Genomic DNA, 15,199 nt, shown 5'->3' with positions numbered 1-15,199 from the left:
TGGCTGAGGAAGTGGGAAAGCTGCCTCCTGCCCAGCCCTGCATGTATGAGTGCTGCTGGCTGTGACTGTACTGAAGAATTTTGCATTAAATATTAATTGCTCTAAATAGAGGTGTTATATTAATGGGATTTACCAATATTGAATTTTTGGGACTTTTTTTCAGATCCAAGAAGCATTAACGATGGTGTTAACTGAGATAGCAACCTATCGCACAGTGAGATGGATGTTGATGTGGTGGGACTGTAAGGTTCCACCACATTGGTATCCAAGAAAAAAATTAGGACATCACGAGGGAGTTAACCTCTTTCCCCTGTATTCACTTTTCACTAATTGCAGATTTGCACATTCACAGATTTTCCCCAATAGAACAAAGGTGGCTGCAAAAGAATTTTCATGGCACCACTGCAAATATTCACTATCAGCTTATGGATGATTACGCAGTTCCTAAGGAAGGGACGATGTGTACATGCATAAAGCAGTGTAAAATATCATTAACAGTTCGGTGAACATAACAAGCTCGGTACACTTTTGATGCAAGATGACAGTCCAAGTTACAGGCAAGCGGTGTGTGACACGTTACACAACGGCGAGTGTCAATGTCAATGATGGCATGGAATGAAACAGGCTCGCAACCTGAACTAATTCAGTGTGAGCAGTGTTATGTTTTATTTGCCGATGTTAGTGACACCCTGTCACGTTTGACTGTAATTGCAGCTGCTTCCAGTAATGGGCTGCCTGCAAGCTCATCTGCCAAGATAAGGTGCAGAGCTCCTGCATGAATGTTATGGGGGGCTGCCACTTTGGTAGTGCTCCCGCTGATCAGACTTTGCAGAGTCTAAACCCTCAGCAACGCAAAATTTTTCTCGGGTGATCTCCCATGACACAAAAGTCATCGAAAAACACACTTCGAAACTGAGAAAAGTCATAAAAGATGTTTTATAGAAAATTTTCTAGCGCACCCTGCTGTGAAATCCGTTTCTTTCTAGGTTGTCGCATTTGGCTGGAATTCCATGATTTCCGAAAAATTCCTATAGAGAGAGCCAAAGTTGTGGTAAAACTCAATAAAAAAATTTGGTAAATTTTTGTAGTATTTTTCATTCTGGAATTAATCTTACTGAATAAAAGTTGTAGAAAATAATCTGTATAACTCAACTGTGAAATCAGTTTATGATTTGGACTGACCGTTTGGCTGGAATTCCATGATTCCCGAAACATTCCAAGTTTTTACTGGTGTAACGTACAGGAAAATTTATTGAAGAAACGTTGCTCATTTTATCACGATGGAGTCTTAAAAATATAGTTTATAATCTTTGACCAGTAAATTTGCTGCCTACAGAGAGCCAAAGTTGCAGTGAAACTCGAAAAAAAAAATTTTTTTTAGTTTTTCATTCAGGAAATAATCTTCTTGAATAAAAGTTGTAGAAAATCATTCGTATAACTCAACTGTGAAATCAGATTATGATTTGGTCTGACTGTTTGACCGGAATTCCATGGTTCCGAAAAATTCCAAGTTTTTACTGGTGCGACGTACAGAAAAATTTATGGAAGAAAGTTGCTCATTTTATCATGATGGAGTCTGAAAAATATAGTTTATAATCTTTTACCAGGAAAATTACTGCCTACAGAGAGCCGAATTTGCAGTGAAACTCAAAAAAATAATTTTTGTAGTTTTTCATTCTAGAATGAAGTTCATTAAGAACATAAGAACGTATGGAGTCTGCAAGAGCAGATTATCATTTGGACTGACCATTAGGGTGGAATTCCATGATTCCCCCCCAAATCCAACTTCTGCTTCTACTCCTCTGAACAAGATATTGGTTCATCTAGAACATCAGGTAAATCAGTGGAGGTGTCAAGACTACGCTTGGCATGCACACGATGAGCAGAAACTAAAGGAAGACCACCGAAACAGGACGGCTGAGGGAATACAATCACTCTGCAGATGCCATGATGCGTAGGGAAGAACTGTAGACTATTTTTAGCACGGAGTCGTCTAAGGGGCAAAAGAGGTGCCAGTTAGTCACTTAGGATCGACACGTACATTGTTACGCGCGCAGTTCAATTTCCAGAGAGCTTCTCGTTTTCCAGCGCTGGCGTCATGCTTGTCGCCTACGTTAGAAAAAATTATATGACGCCAGCATCATAGTCATCGCTAAGGGGTTAAACATGTCTCACTAATGTTATCACCATAGTAGGCATAACTAACCTCATTAGGGAACCTCTCATCTTCTTAGCCTAATAAGCAAACCAACTTCAATAGGATTCAAAGAAGTATGGCCAAAGACTAAATAAACATCATCTTACAACCACCTTCTACTTTCTTCCTTCAGTCACGGTGGGACTAAGCATAGAAAACCATTATAGAAGAAAGTATCAGTAAAATATACAATGGGTTCATTCATTGTGTAGAATGTGCAATGTTATGTGCACTACCTGCTAAAAGTAGTGGCATTACCTTTCAGTCAAATTGTAGTGGCACTACTGATACAGCTACTCATTTCTAAATGTAGTGCACTACCAGTCTACCACTACTACTGCCGCTACCGCTACTTGTGAACAATAAGTATTGAAAAAACATAATTCTCTTTTAAACATATCGTTACGTTCCACGTCCTTGATAGAGTACTGAGTAAGTCACTTTACATTTCCTGCACGTGAGGCTAGAAGATTCACTCCCCTCCCTCTGCTGTGCTAGTTGACTCACCCAGTTTTTACCAGTTTCCAAGGCTTCGTGAGCCGTGATCAGGAATATCCACGAGTGACTAATCACTTACTGTCCACAGATAGGCAGTCAGCCACACCTCCAGTCGCAGATTCACTACTGAGCGAGCGTTTGATGACTGACAAAAGTTACGGGCTCAACCCACTGAACTGTACACGTTTCATTTGCATTTTAATCACATACGTAGTTGGTCCACCCCAAGTAGCGAGTAGTGACTAGCCCTACCTAAAAATGTAGCGCTGCTACCGTTTTTGCCGCTCTTTCTAAAAAAAGAGTGGCACTAGCGCTACAGCTACTAAAAAGTAGCTTCACTACGTAGCGGTGCTACTAGTAGTGCCGCTACGCCCAACACTGAGAATGTGATTGTAAAAATGAAATTCCAACTGAAAATAAAAGCACTGGGAGAAGCCAACTAGCTGCCTTCTCCCGCTTCTTTTTCAGGGACGGCTGGGGTGGTGCATATATGACAATATATGACAGCTGCCTGCAAACCCAGGCCTGCAGTAAACCCTCAAAGGGTTCTGGAACTAGAGCATCGTTAACCTCTCAGATGATTACAAACTACCTCACTTGTCGAATGAGCTCAGAAGACTGAAGGTGGATAGAGTGAGATGTAGACTAGGAAGCCTGGCAGTGGAGATCAATAGTAAGGGATACACCAACAACTGGTCCAGCATGGGTCCTGATAACTAACTTAAGAAAGTAGCAATAGGCATCTCCAGCCATTTATTGTTGATATTACTCTGGCTAAAAAGCATATGTCATGAGTGGAGCTGAAGCACACCTTCGGCTTTGTGTCTAATTGCAGTGTATGCTTCAACTAATTTGTGTGAAACTGAAGAGACGGACGTGCTCTACGCCAAACTAGGCTCCGTAATAGACCAGTGTTCCCCCCTGGGATACACGCACTGTCTTGTCCGACACTGACAGTGTTGGCTATGAGTTCTGTGTTGGTACCCATGTCAGAGGGAATCAATCACACTTTTGTAAGTACTCAATGAGGGAGCCTGCAGAATGGTAGGCTCTTTCAGAGTGCAGACTATTTTACAACTAATCATAGGCTTGTTTTTGCTATACTCAAGCTTCATGACAGGTCAAGAAGAATCTCGAGATATAACCATATTGGTACTGTGTTTCATCTCATGAGACTGAAAGACTTTGTATGTACTAGTGAATATGCAGTCTAAAATCTGTTCAATGTGCTTGGTACACTTAACCCCCTCTGACGGCAAAAGTTTTTCTCGGGAGATCCCCTTCGAACGCAAAAGTCAGCAGAAAATGAACTTTGAAACCGAGAAAACGTCATAAAAGATGTTTTATAGAAAATTTTCTGGTGCACCCTGCCGTGAAATCTGTTTCTTTCTAGGTTGTCGTATTTGGCTGGAATTCCATGATTCTCCCAAAATTCCAACTTTTTACTGGTGCGATGTACAGAAAAAATTATTGAAGAAAAGTTGCTCATTTTATCATGATGGAGTCTGTAACATATAGTTTATAAACTTTGACCCAGAAATTTACTGCCTACAGTGAGCCAAAGTTGTAGTGAAACTCGAAAAATAATTTTTGTAAATTTTTGTATTTTTTTTCATTCTGGAATGAATCTCATTGAATAAAAGTTGAAGGAAAGCATCCTTAAAACTCTACTGTGCAATCATATTTTTATTTGGATTGATTATTTGGCTGGAATTCCATGATTCCCCCAAAATTCCAACTTTTTATTGGTACGACGTACAGGAAAATTTATTGAAGAGAAGTTACTCATTTTATCACGATAGAGTGTGAAGAATATAGTTTATAATCTTTTGGTTTACCCAGAAATTTACTGTCTACAGAGAGCCAAAGTTGCAGTGAAAAAAAAAAAAAAAAAAAAAAAAAAAAAAGTTAATTTTTGTAGTTTTTCATTCTGGAATGAATCTCATTGAATAAAAGTTGTAGAAAATCATCCGTATAACCCAACTGTGATATCAGATTATGATTTGGACCGACCGTTTAGCTGGAATTCCATGATTCCCCCCAAAATCCAACTTCCGCTTCCCACTCCTCCAAACACTCCTGTGAACAAGATATTGGTTCATCTAGAACATCACGTATATCAGTGGAGGTGTCAAGACTACGCTCAGCATGCACACAATGAACAGAAACTAAAGGAAGACCGCCGAAACAGATCGGCTGAGGGAACATAATCGCTCTGCAAACGCCATGATGTGTAGGCAGGAACTATAGACTAGTTTTACCACGGAGTGGTGGTAAAGGACAAAAGAGGTGCCAGTTAGTCACTTAGCATTGACAGAGACCTAGTTACGCGCGCCCTTCAAATTCCAGATAGCTTCTCGCTCTCCGGCGCTGGCATCATGCTCGTTGCCCACGTCTGATAGAACTATATGACGGAAGCGGCATCAACGTCATTAAGGGGTTAAGGATCTTGTAGAACTGTGGGATAGCTTCAGATATGACTCTCCAAGCAGCAAAGGAGTGTACTGGAGAGTGCCTGAGTTCAAGGAGCGGTTTTGCCTCTGGGGAGACATTCGAGAATATTGCGGTCATGTTGCCTAGCTTACTGGAAATCAGGACCAATTAAAGGCTTTGTCATACAGGACCATTTCCCCTGATAAGAGACAAGGAGAAATCTGTCAGGAGTCTTGCTGAGAAAGACAAGGGACATCTCAATACAAATGACCTTAGACCTGCTTACTGAGCCCTGGAGAATCCTTGCTCCAAACCTCCCTCTCAGGCAAGTACTATCCAACATGTCAGACCCATCCATTGACTTAACTCCACCCTTTCTTGACAAGGTCAGCTTTAAGCAGTTTTGCACTGATGTCACAAATGCCAGCTGCCTTTCCACCCTTCAACCTTGCCACAGCCTATCTGATCTTGTCAGGAGGAGGTAGGGTTTTATCAATGGGTGGATCAACATCTACAATGTATTTGTAGCCCAGTGGTAGGAAACTGCATACTCAGAGGGTCTGCCATGTACAGTCGCGATATGAAGTGATGTCGCCGCTCTCAAAATGTTTCGTTCGGGAGCATTTGAAGGTAACGGAAGTGATGTGTATTTATTGTTTATGTTATAATGTTCCCTTTTAATGATAATCTATAATACCTTGTGATGTAAAACATGGTAAAATAACATAGTAGTACCTGAATTACAATTATACATTCATTTGTTTTAAAAAATGCGACTGCGAATGTAATGTGTTGTCTTCAGTACTGAAGACAACCTTGAAATGATTTAGCTCACGTTGTGTGCTTATCTTTGCAAAACAGTTGTTATACGTTGTTCAGATTTAGGTGATATATATATATATATATATATATATATATATATAGATATATATATATATATATATATATATATATATATATATATATATATATATCAGAGCTGGGCGCGTTACTGGATATCGGGTAGTCCGGTACCGCTCCTCCGCACCTCGAAACACATATAGTCAGGACCTGTACTTCCGCGCCTAAAATTTTTTTCACTCGTTCCGCAAGCACTCCGCACCTCCGGTACCATACCCAAAACTATTAAAGCGTGCCTGAAAATTCTAGTCCGTACCTTAAAAAAAAAGAAATACAAGGCAATACTGCAGCAGCATTATTATCATTATTATTATTATTATTATTACCATTATTTTGTTATCATTATTGTCATTTTAACGCATAGAATCTCCACCACCTGAAGTAAAGTAACTACTTTTACACTCATCATAATTATCAAACCTCAGTACACATGCAACACCGGTCAGAATCTGAATGAGTGACGTCACTCAAGTGGTGGGAAAACATGCCCTGCAGCACAGACCGCCAGAACGACTGGAAGTATTACTGCAGAGCGGACTGTTTGTCGTTTCATTTTTTATCCTTGAAAACCTCAGGTGCGGAGGTACGGACTTAAAATACTGCCGTTCCGCACCTGTTACTTCCGCACTTTTGAAAAACTTTCCGCGCTTCGGACCTCCGCACCTCGTTTAAAGGTCCGCAGGTCGGAGGAGCGGAGGTGCGGACAGAGTCGGAAGTGCCCAGCTCTGATATATATATACATATATATATATATATATATATATATATATATATATATATATATATATATATATATATATATATATATATATATATATATATATATTCTGGGTCATTCCATGAACTGTCTTCTGCAGTTATTAATACACACGCACAGTATGACACGAAGGGAATGGACAGTTACTGGCATTACTTTGCGTTCTATTGATTAAGAAACGATCAAATAATAAGGTTTCACATTAAAAACCTTTTATTCACTATGATGGCTTCTTGTCATAAGCATGGGCACTGAAATATATAGCAACATTGCTCAGTAACGATGATGAATGAAGAATGCCTTCATAGGTAGGGTTGCCATATCTGAACTATCAAAATTCCGGACGCCTCCACGAACACTCGACCATAGCCTAATGTTTGGCAACGCTGCGATTAGCCTACCCGCCCGCACCACCACCTTCATTTCAAAGCCATATTTTCTTATTTCCCACCTTCCTCGATTATTCTATGGCACTTATAAGCTGTGGACATGTTCCACTGATCACCTCCAAGCATTAGAAGTCTACATGAAGCTTTTGTCATCGTTATATTGACCAAGAAAGGCAATGATGTTTGCGATCGGCGGCAAAGAGTGAGTTACAAAACACGACTATTCTGAAGCTATGTATTCTTATTTTTCCATCTCCGACTATCCCACGGTAGTTATAGGCTGTGGGCATCTTCCTTAATCACTATCATGCATTAGAAGTCCACGGAAAGCTTTCGTTATCATTATGTTGACCACGAAAGGCAAAGAGTGAGTCAGGGCTGAATAATAGGTATGGTGCGCGGGCGATGACGTCATCATCAAACGAGAGTATAAATTAAATAAATTACGCCATCCTAGTTTAGGATATCTACCAATTATGCATGTCCTATATATTGTGCATACGTTAGATTTATTGTTGTCAACAATGATCATGAAAAGATAATTTTACTTTCTGTTTGAGTAATATGTCGATATTTGGACTTCATTTGACTCTTTCCTTGGTGAACAAAAACACTTTGTGTCAAAATATTTCGACAAGTCTTCGTAAGACATCATTGAATATTTCTTTTCTATTTTTTTCTAGCTTGTAAAATATATTTAGTTAAGTTATGATGAAGATACAGGAAAATAATGGTACTCTTGAAAATATATAACGATACTTGTGTGATTGAAAATAAACGTACACGGCGACATCACTTCATATCGTGACTGTACAACTGCTCAAAGTTTTCAGCCTAGCAAACCCATTCTGTCTGGCAGGAAGCAACCATCTGCTGTTCAGAGGTGAGAGGTTTGAGGTGACCCAGGACGCCATCAGCGAGGCTCCTGACATACCTTTCATTGTCTTTCCTCAAGAGAGCTGTAGTTCTACATGGCAGAGCCCTATATAGGTTGTTCTGATTACTAAGAAGCCTAGCAGCATGTCTCTTGCCTGTCTTTAATGAGGCAAAACCACTCCTAGACCTTGGGTACTCTCCAATACACTTCTGAAGCTTGGAGAATTTTACATATGAGGTATCCCATACTACTACTACTACTACTACCAATACTAATACAAAACTATTGGCTTGCAAGAATGAGAGGACTGGCTTATGTAAGGATTGAGGGTATGGGCAAAATTCTGTGGATGTTCTGCAAAGGCCACTCCTCCATGAGGTTCTAAGTAGCAGGCATCAAAACAAATACCTCAACTAAATCATGACAAGCTATACAATAAATACTCTGAAAAAAATAACATGTCATATATATATATATATATATATATATATATATATATATATATATATATATATATATATATATAATATATATATAGATATATATATATATATATATATATATATATATATATATATATATATATATATTATATATATATATTTATATATATATATATATATATATATATATATATATATATATATATATATATATATATATATATATATATATATATATATATATATATATATACATATATATATATATATATATATATATATATATATATATATATATATATATATATATGGTACAGCTCTGGCCTCCTTAGTAATATTCCTCCCTTCCATATAGTGCCATCACCCACCATTCCTGACAGTGAATGTCTTGACAGCAACAGTGGTGTGTGGAGTCTTCCTGCTCTCATAGTCTGTCAGCATGAACTCCACCCAGGCCTTGGTGATGTCTGCACTGGATACGGGAGACTTCATGGTGGTGGTCACAGGGGTTGGGATGGTGGTGGTAGTTGTGGTGGGTGGTATTGACAGTTACAGCACTCCACCCTGTAGAAAATCTATTAATTTAACACCATCCACCTCTTTCCTTTCTTATTTACATGAAGCTAATATGCATGATGTGAGCTTGTGTGAGGTAGGTACATCATTACCAAAACACCTCTCTAACTTAATCTGAAAATTCTTTAATGCATCTTCTGGAATATATATTCTTTCTATGAGAAACATGTTGAGGGCTTTATTTTTTCTTTTCTGTTTTGCCCTGGACTTGCCTCCTTTGTTGTAAAAATCATGAACAAATGAAAATGGCACGAGATAGATGAGGTCAAACAAGCATGAAATGAGTACAGGAGACCTTCACTAGCAGGAAACTTTTCCAACTTATACAATCAAGTAAACTACACCCAACGAATGTCACTAAGAATAAAGTTATTACATAAAAACAAGGAGTCTGAAAGAGCCTGGAAGGTCTACACAGAGTGGTTCTAGTTAACATTACACTACTGTAATCCCCATCCATTAATTTAACTAACCTTTCTTGAACGTATATATTGTATTGGCACCCATCACATGGCTGCCAAGCCTGTTCCATTTATCTACTAATGCACACAGAGATATCAGCTGCGGTATATAATTTTGTGAAGTTTAACCTGAACAGCGTGGTGGATACTTCTGGCTGTCTGTGCACAACACGAATGTTTCATGTTTGGAGGTGAGGGTGACTCACTGGCTAGGGAGTAACCAACCCTCCCTAACTGGATGCTGCCTGAGCCAAGGGCTCACGTTTCTTATATAAACTGAGGACATATAAGAAGTAGGAAGTAGGTAGGAGCTTTATGGGATATATTTATGATTTTGAAACACCAGATGTCCTGTTATAAGATAATGCTAAAGAGTTTATTTCTCAGCAGTTCAAAGAGATCTGTGTAAGGTGCAACATCCAAGTAGGATACACCACTCCATACTACCCACACAGTAGCAGCATCTCTGAGAGGATGCATAGAATGATTAAGAGAATTTTCTCAAACTTCTGTAAAGGGTACCCCACTCGGTGGCATAACCACTTGACTGAGTACCAAAAGGTGATAAACACGGCAGTGCATGAGGTGACTGTCTGTCAACTCCATCATGCTTCCTTTTCCTGACATGTCCCAAAGTTCATTGAAGTTAATATCCACAGCTAGATGAGGAGAGTGAAGTGGAAATAGCACACAGAGTGATTCGATGAACAAACTTGGAAGTGGCAAGAAAGTGGTGGGAGAAAGTTAATGAAGGGAAAAAGAATCAGAAGTTGGAAGTGAGTGATCTAAGTAAGTGTGGGTGAAGAGAGGGAGCAATGAGACAGGCACCAATAGAAAGTTGACAAGTAAGTGAATTGGACTGTATAAAATAGTGGAGGTACTGAGAGATGGGAAAGGTATGGTAAAGTTGGGTGCATACTCTGTAGCTGCACATGGCCACAGTGCTCATCTCTGTACCTTTAGCATTTAAATCCCGTGGTGGGTAAGAACCCATTACCTTGGGACACAGGGTAATGTGAAGTCTGGGATTGACACAATTTACTTTTCCTAGATTTCCCCAGGTACCCATTTATCGACCAACCCAAAAGGGTGAGCTGCACACTGTCTGCCCGGGCCAGGTTTTGAACCTGGGCCGTTCATTTCTTTACTATGAGTTTACGAAGGGTGTTGGTATATACTACAGATGTTGCTGGATACTGTTAAGAAAGCATAGTGAGATTCATTGATGGTGTGGGGATGCTTTTCCTAACACGGGGTGGGGAGCCTCGTGGTGTTACCCAAGAACACCACAATGAATCAGGGGAACTACCTTGAGCTTCTGTGTGACCATCTACTGGGGTCTTTCGAGAGGGCGATAATAAAACGGGAGTTACGAAGCCACGACTGTTCAACTGTAGCCAAACTCCAAGCTGCGCTTCACCACCTTTGGAACACATTCGCTTCCCAGCATCTCATGGTGTTTGCAGACAGCCTTCTGGCTCATTTGGAAGAGTGTAGGAGACATCAAGGGAAGCCAACAAAGTATTAGTTGTAAGTTCAATAAATTTCTTTGGATGCAGTCATCATTTCATCGACGCCTGCTCCTAGGAGCTCCCACCAGGGGATGGCCACGGCAGAAGAGCTTCCAACTTTCTCTATCCAAACACTCCCTCCTTGCCTGCTCAAAGTTTCTCAAAGATCTTTCCCCCCTCTCCCTAACATACTCTCGCACCCTATCCCTCCATTTCACTGGAGGTCATCCTCTAGCATTCCCTCCCTCTATCTCACTCACATACACCCTTCTGGTCATCTTACTCTACTCCATTCACTCCATGTGGCCAAACCACTTTAAAGTCTGTCGCTTCACTTCTTCCACCACTCCACACTTCTTCCCTTCACCCCTGTGACACATTCCAAAATGCTCAAACACACTTTCATTACTCATTCCATCCATTCTACTTACACCACAAGCACTCCTCAAATAATTCATTTCCACTGCCTGCACTCTAGACCTCTGACTTTCATTCCAGGCCCACGTTTCACTTGCATATGTGAGGGTTGGTACTATTATTGTATTTCTCAAATCCCTCTTTACTTCCATGCTCACACTTCTGCCATTCATTTGTCCCAAAGACCCTACCACCCTTCTTCCTTGCAATGCCCTTTCTCTTATCTCTCCCTCCGTACCACCATGCTTACACATAACTGATCCAAGGTACTTAAACTCAATGACCTCCTCCATTTCTTCACCATTCAAATTGGATGCAGTACATGTTTATATTACCTGGCGCAGCGTGGGAGAGGGGTGCGACAATGTTTATGGCGAGCACTGTATTTCTACAGGCAATGATCATGAAAAAGGGGAATATGTAGATGAAAGTTGCCTCCTGTGCTGCCAGTGACAACCATTGCACAACACGAAGTGTACCACACACAAATCTAAGACAAGTAAATTTAATCTTAAACTAACCTGACCTAACCTAACCATGTCTAACCTAACCACTTTTTGTCCGAAGTTACCCCATGTCCAAAGTCACCCCGGTTTACAGTACACATTTGGCAAAAGACGAGAAACTGATCAAGTAGGAGACAAGATATCAGCACTTTAATAAAGCAGCTTTAACCAGAATATGAAGAGTACTACAATAAGATCTTTCAGAAAAATTAGTCAAACTCCTCAAAGCGACAGGTGTAATAATAGACAAGTCCTGATGTCTCTTCCCTCACTGTCAAACCAGGCTGCCTTCATCATGATGGGAGACAAACATGCATTATATACTCTAAGTTTGGACCAGCCTCATTCTGTGCAGCTGTCCAGTCACCCAACACTCAGCTTCTGCCTCTGCTTCTCACATCAACAATTTCCAAAGGCCAAAGAGATCACTCGGGTTCTAATGAGTTTTTGGGTTCAAGGTACAGAAGATGGGTCAAACTACCACCAGGGTCATTAAACTACCCCTGGAAACACCCCAAATCCTAGGTAAGAAAACCTTGTCAAGTGTGTGTGCTCAGCCATCAAAAAATTATATGTTTAATGATACATGAAAAGAGAGAGAGAGAGAGAGAGAGAGAGAGAGAGAGAGAGAGAGAGAGAGAGAGAGAGAGAGAGAGAGAGAGAATACAGGGACTGCCACACCTTATCAGAGTGACGGAAATGCCGCCCGCCTCACCTCAGGAGCCGCGGCCTAGCACTGTGGCCTCGCTCCCATCACTGCTGCAGTCTGGGCCTGCCTTGGGACCACCTGGAGAGCAGCCTGCCGCAGTGTACATGTGATAGGCCTGGCTCGCGGCGCCAATAATAACCAGTGAAGGGAATGGGGACGCACCCAGCATGCACTCACGAGCCTACTCCACAGAAAACATAAACATTTATTACTTGGACTTGGAAATGTACTATATATTGTAGTAGAGCAAACAATTGAATAAATAGTGACCAAAATGTGTAGACATAAATCTTTTTTGATGGACTGAGAAAATATCTCATTGTGTGTAAGGGCTACGAGTCTACTATCTTACTGTCAGGAGTGGGGTCATCTTCCGGGGACCGGGCCGGGGACCCCAACCACACACATTTTGACAAGGCTTTCTTTCGTAGGTGTTTGGGGCAGTTCCAGGGGTAATTTTATGAACCTGGTGGTAGTTTGACCATTCTTCTGTACCTATTCAGAAATTATAGCAAGGTCTGAGGTTAAGGGCAGATTTGTTTACTGAGGCATTCTCTTCTGTATATCCTACCAATACCCCTGACAATCCAGTAGAGCACCAGCACTTTGAAGGTAACTTGAATAACTTGGTTATAAATCTGTCTGATGTCGCCAATACTCTGCGTGATCTAAATCCTTCCAGCAGTATGGGGCCTGATATGGTATTCACCCTTGTTTGCTCAAACACTGCTTCGATCTCATCCTCTTCATACCCCCTTCTCTGGCTCTTCCATAAGTCAGTCCAAACTGGTGAACTCCCATCAGTCTGGAAGTCTTCCCAAGTAGTCCCCATCTGTCATGCCCCGAGAGCATGTTTTTCTATTTCCCAACACGTCCTCTGCGTGTATCGAAACACGAGAAATTAATCAAGATCAGGTATTCGCCTGTGTGTGGGTTGACACCGAGAGGCGACCGTGATGTAACGGGTAGCACGTCCGCCCGGAAAGCGGAAGGACTCGAGTTCGTACCCGGGCGGTGCCTGCCTTTTCTGGTGAACCCCCTGTATACCTCTAACAGCCGGTTGCCTGGGATTGAACCCACGACCAACGTGACGTGGCTAAGAGGGTTATGGGAGGCTCGTTCATCAGGCATAGTCGCCGCACTGCACGACTTTCCCCTCTATGTGTAATGCCCCGACGAGCTTCTTTTCTAAATCCTTCCTATTTCTCAACACGGCCTCTGCGTGTATCGAAATAACACGAGAAATTAATCAAGATCAGGGTATTCGCCGGCTGCCTGGGACTGAACCCGCGACCAGCGTGACGGGAGAGCCACTCCTTACCGAGTCGGCCAAAGAGGTACCCCACTGGTTAAGTGGGTTATGGGAGGCTCGTTCATCAGGCCGTCGCCGCACTACACGGCTTTCCCCCCTATGTAGATTAATTTCTGTGTGTTGACAATGTCCCTTTGAGACAACTCCACAATGTCCCTTTGAGACATACCTCCAACTCCCATTTTCTATCAACCTCGGAGCATGGGCCATCCTACCTGTTACCCCTTCGGGGAAACTCAACAGAACTGCAGGAGAGGATGCCCACCGCTATGCCACCACTGTAATGCCCCGACGAGCTTCTTTTCTAAATCCTTCCTATTTCTCAACACGGCCTCTGCGTGTATCGAAACAACACGAGAAATTAATCAAGATCAGGGTATTCGCCGGCTGCCTGGGATTGAACCCGCGACCAGCGTGACGGGAGAGCCACTCCTTACTGAGTCGGCCAAAGAGGTACCCCACTGGCTAAGTGGGTTATGGGAGGCTCGTTCATCAGGCCGTCGCCGCACTACATATGTATATTAATTTCTGTGTGTTGAGACCTTTAGACTGTGACCTATTTTGGTGTACTATTTCACAATGTGCTCGTACAGACATAACTCCAACACTTCCCATTTTCTATTACCCTCGGAGCATGGGCCATCCTACCTGTTACCCCTTCGTGGAAACTCAACAGAACTGCAGGAGAGGATCCCCACCGCTATGCCACCACTGTCATGCCCCGAGAGCATGTTTTTCTATTTCATCTTATTTCCCAACACGTCCTCTGTGTGTATCGAAACACACGAGAAATTAATCAAGATCAGGTATTCGCCGGCTGCCTGGGATTGAACCCGCGACCAACGGGACGGGAGAGCCACTCCTTACCGAGTCGGCCAAAGAGGTACCCCACTGGCTAAGTGGGTTATGGGAGGCTCGTTTATCAGGCATAGTCGCCGCACTACACATCTTTAAGAAAGGTGTGCGTTCTTCCCCTCTTAATTACAGACCAATAAGTCTCGCTTCAGTATCCTGCAAGTGTCTCGAGCGTATTATTGTGAGCAATCTGACATCTTTCCTCGTGAATAATTATTGTTTCACCACCGGCCCGCACACCACACTCAAGCACGGACAGGCGGTGTGCCTCAACCCCAGAACACCACACACGGGCCGTGAACACCCCAGAACAGCAAGAACCACAGCGCCAACACTCCCAAGGCCGCCCCAACACGAG

At 41.9% G+C, this 15,199-nt stretch overlaps 1 protein-coding gene across 4 annotated transcripts in view; it reads right to left on the bottom strand.

Moving 5' to 3' along the window:
- Positions 1 to 12,879, bottom strand: part of LOC127005562 (uncharacterized) — a 39,734-nt gene extending 26,855 nt beyond the window's left edge. Inside the window, exons 1-2 of one of the 4 annotated variants that reach the window (XM_050874498.1) lie at positions 12,647 to 12,879; positions 8,863 to 9,058 (exon numbers count right to left, since the gene is read on the bottom strand). In XM_050874498.1, coding sequence (XP_050730455.1) covers positions 8,863 to 8,986 — 124 coding nt within the window. In that variant the 5' untranslated portion in view covers positions 8,987 to 9,058; positions 12,647 to 12,879. The remainder of the gene's footprint in view (positions 1 to 8,862; positions 9,059 to 12,646) is intronic. The other 3 variants (XM_050874500.1, XM_050874499.1, XM_050874497.1) reach the window with 3 other exon arrangements.
- Between the last annotated feature and the right edge of the window lie 2,320 nt (positions 12,880 to 15,199).

Source organism: Eriocheir sinensis, chromosome 30, assembly GCF_024679095.1.
Source record: "Eriocheir sinensis breed Jianghai 21 chromosome 30, ASM2467909v1, whole genome shotgun sequence".
Classification (NCBI taxonomy): Eukaryota; Metazoa; Arthropoda; class Malacostraca; order Decapoda; family Varunidae; genus Eriocheir; species Eriocheir sinensis.
This window is presented reverse-complemented; position numbering and strand designations above follow the sequence as displayed.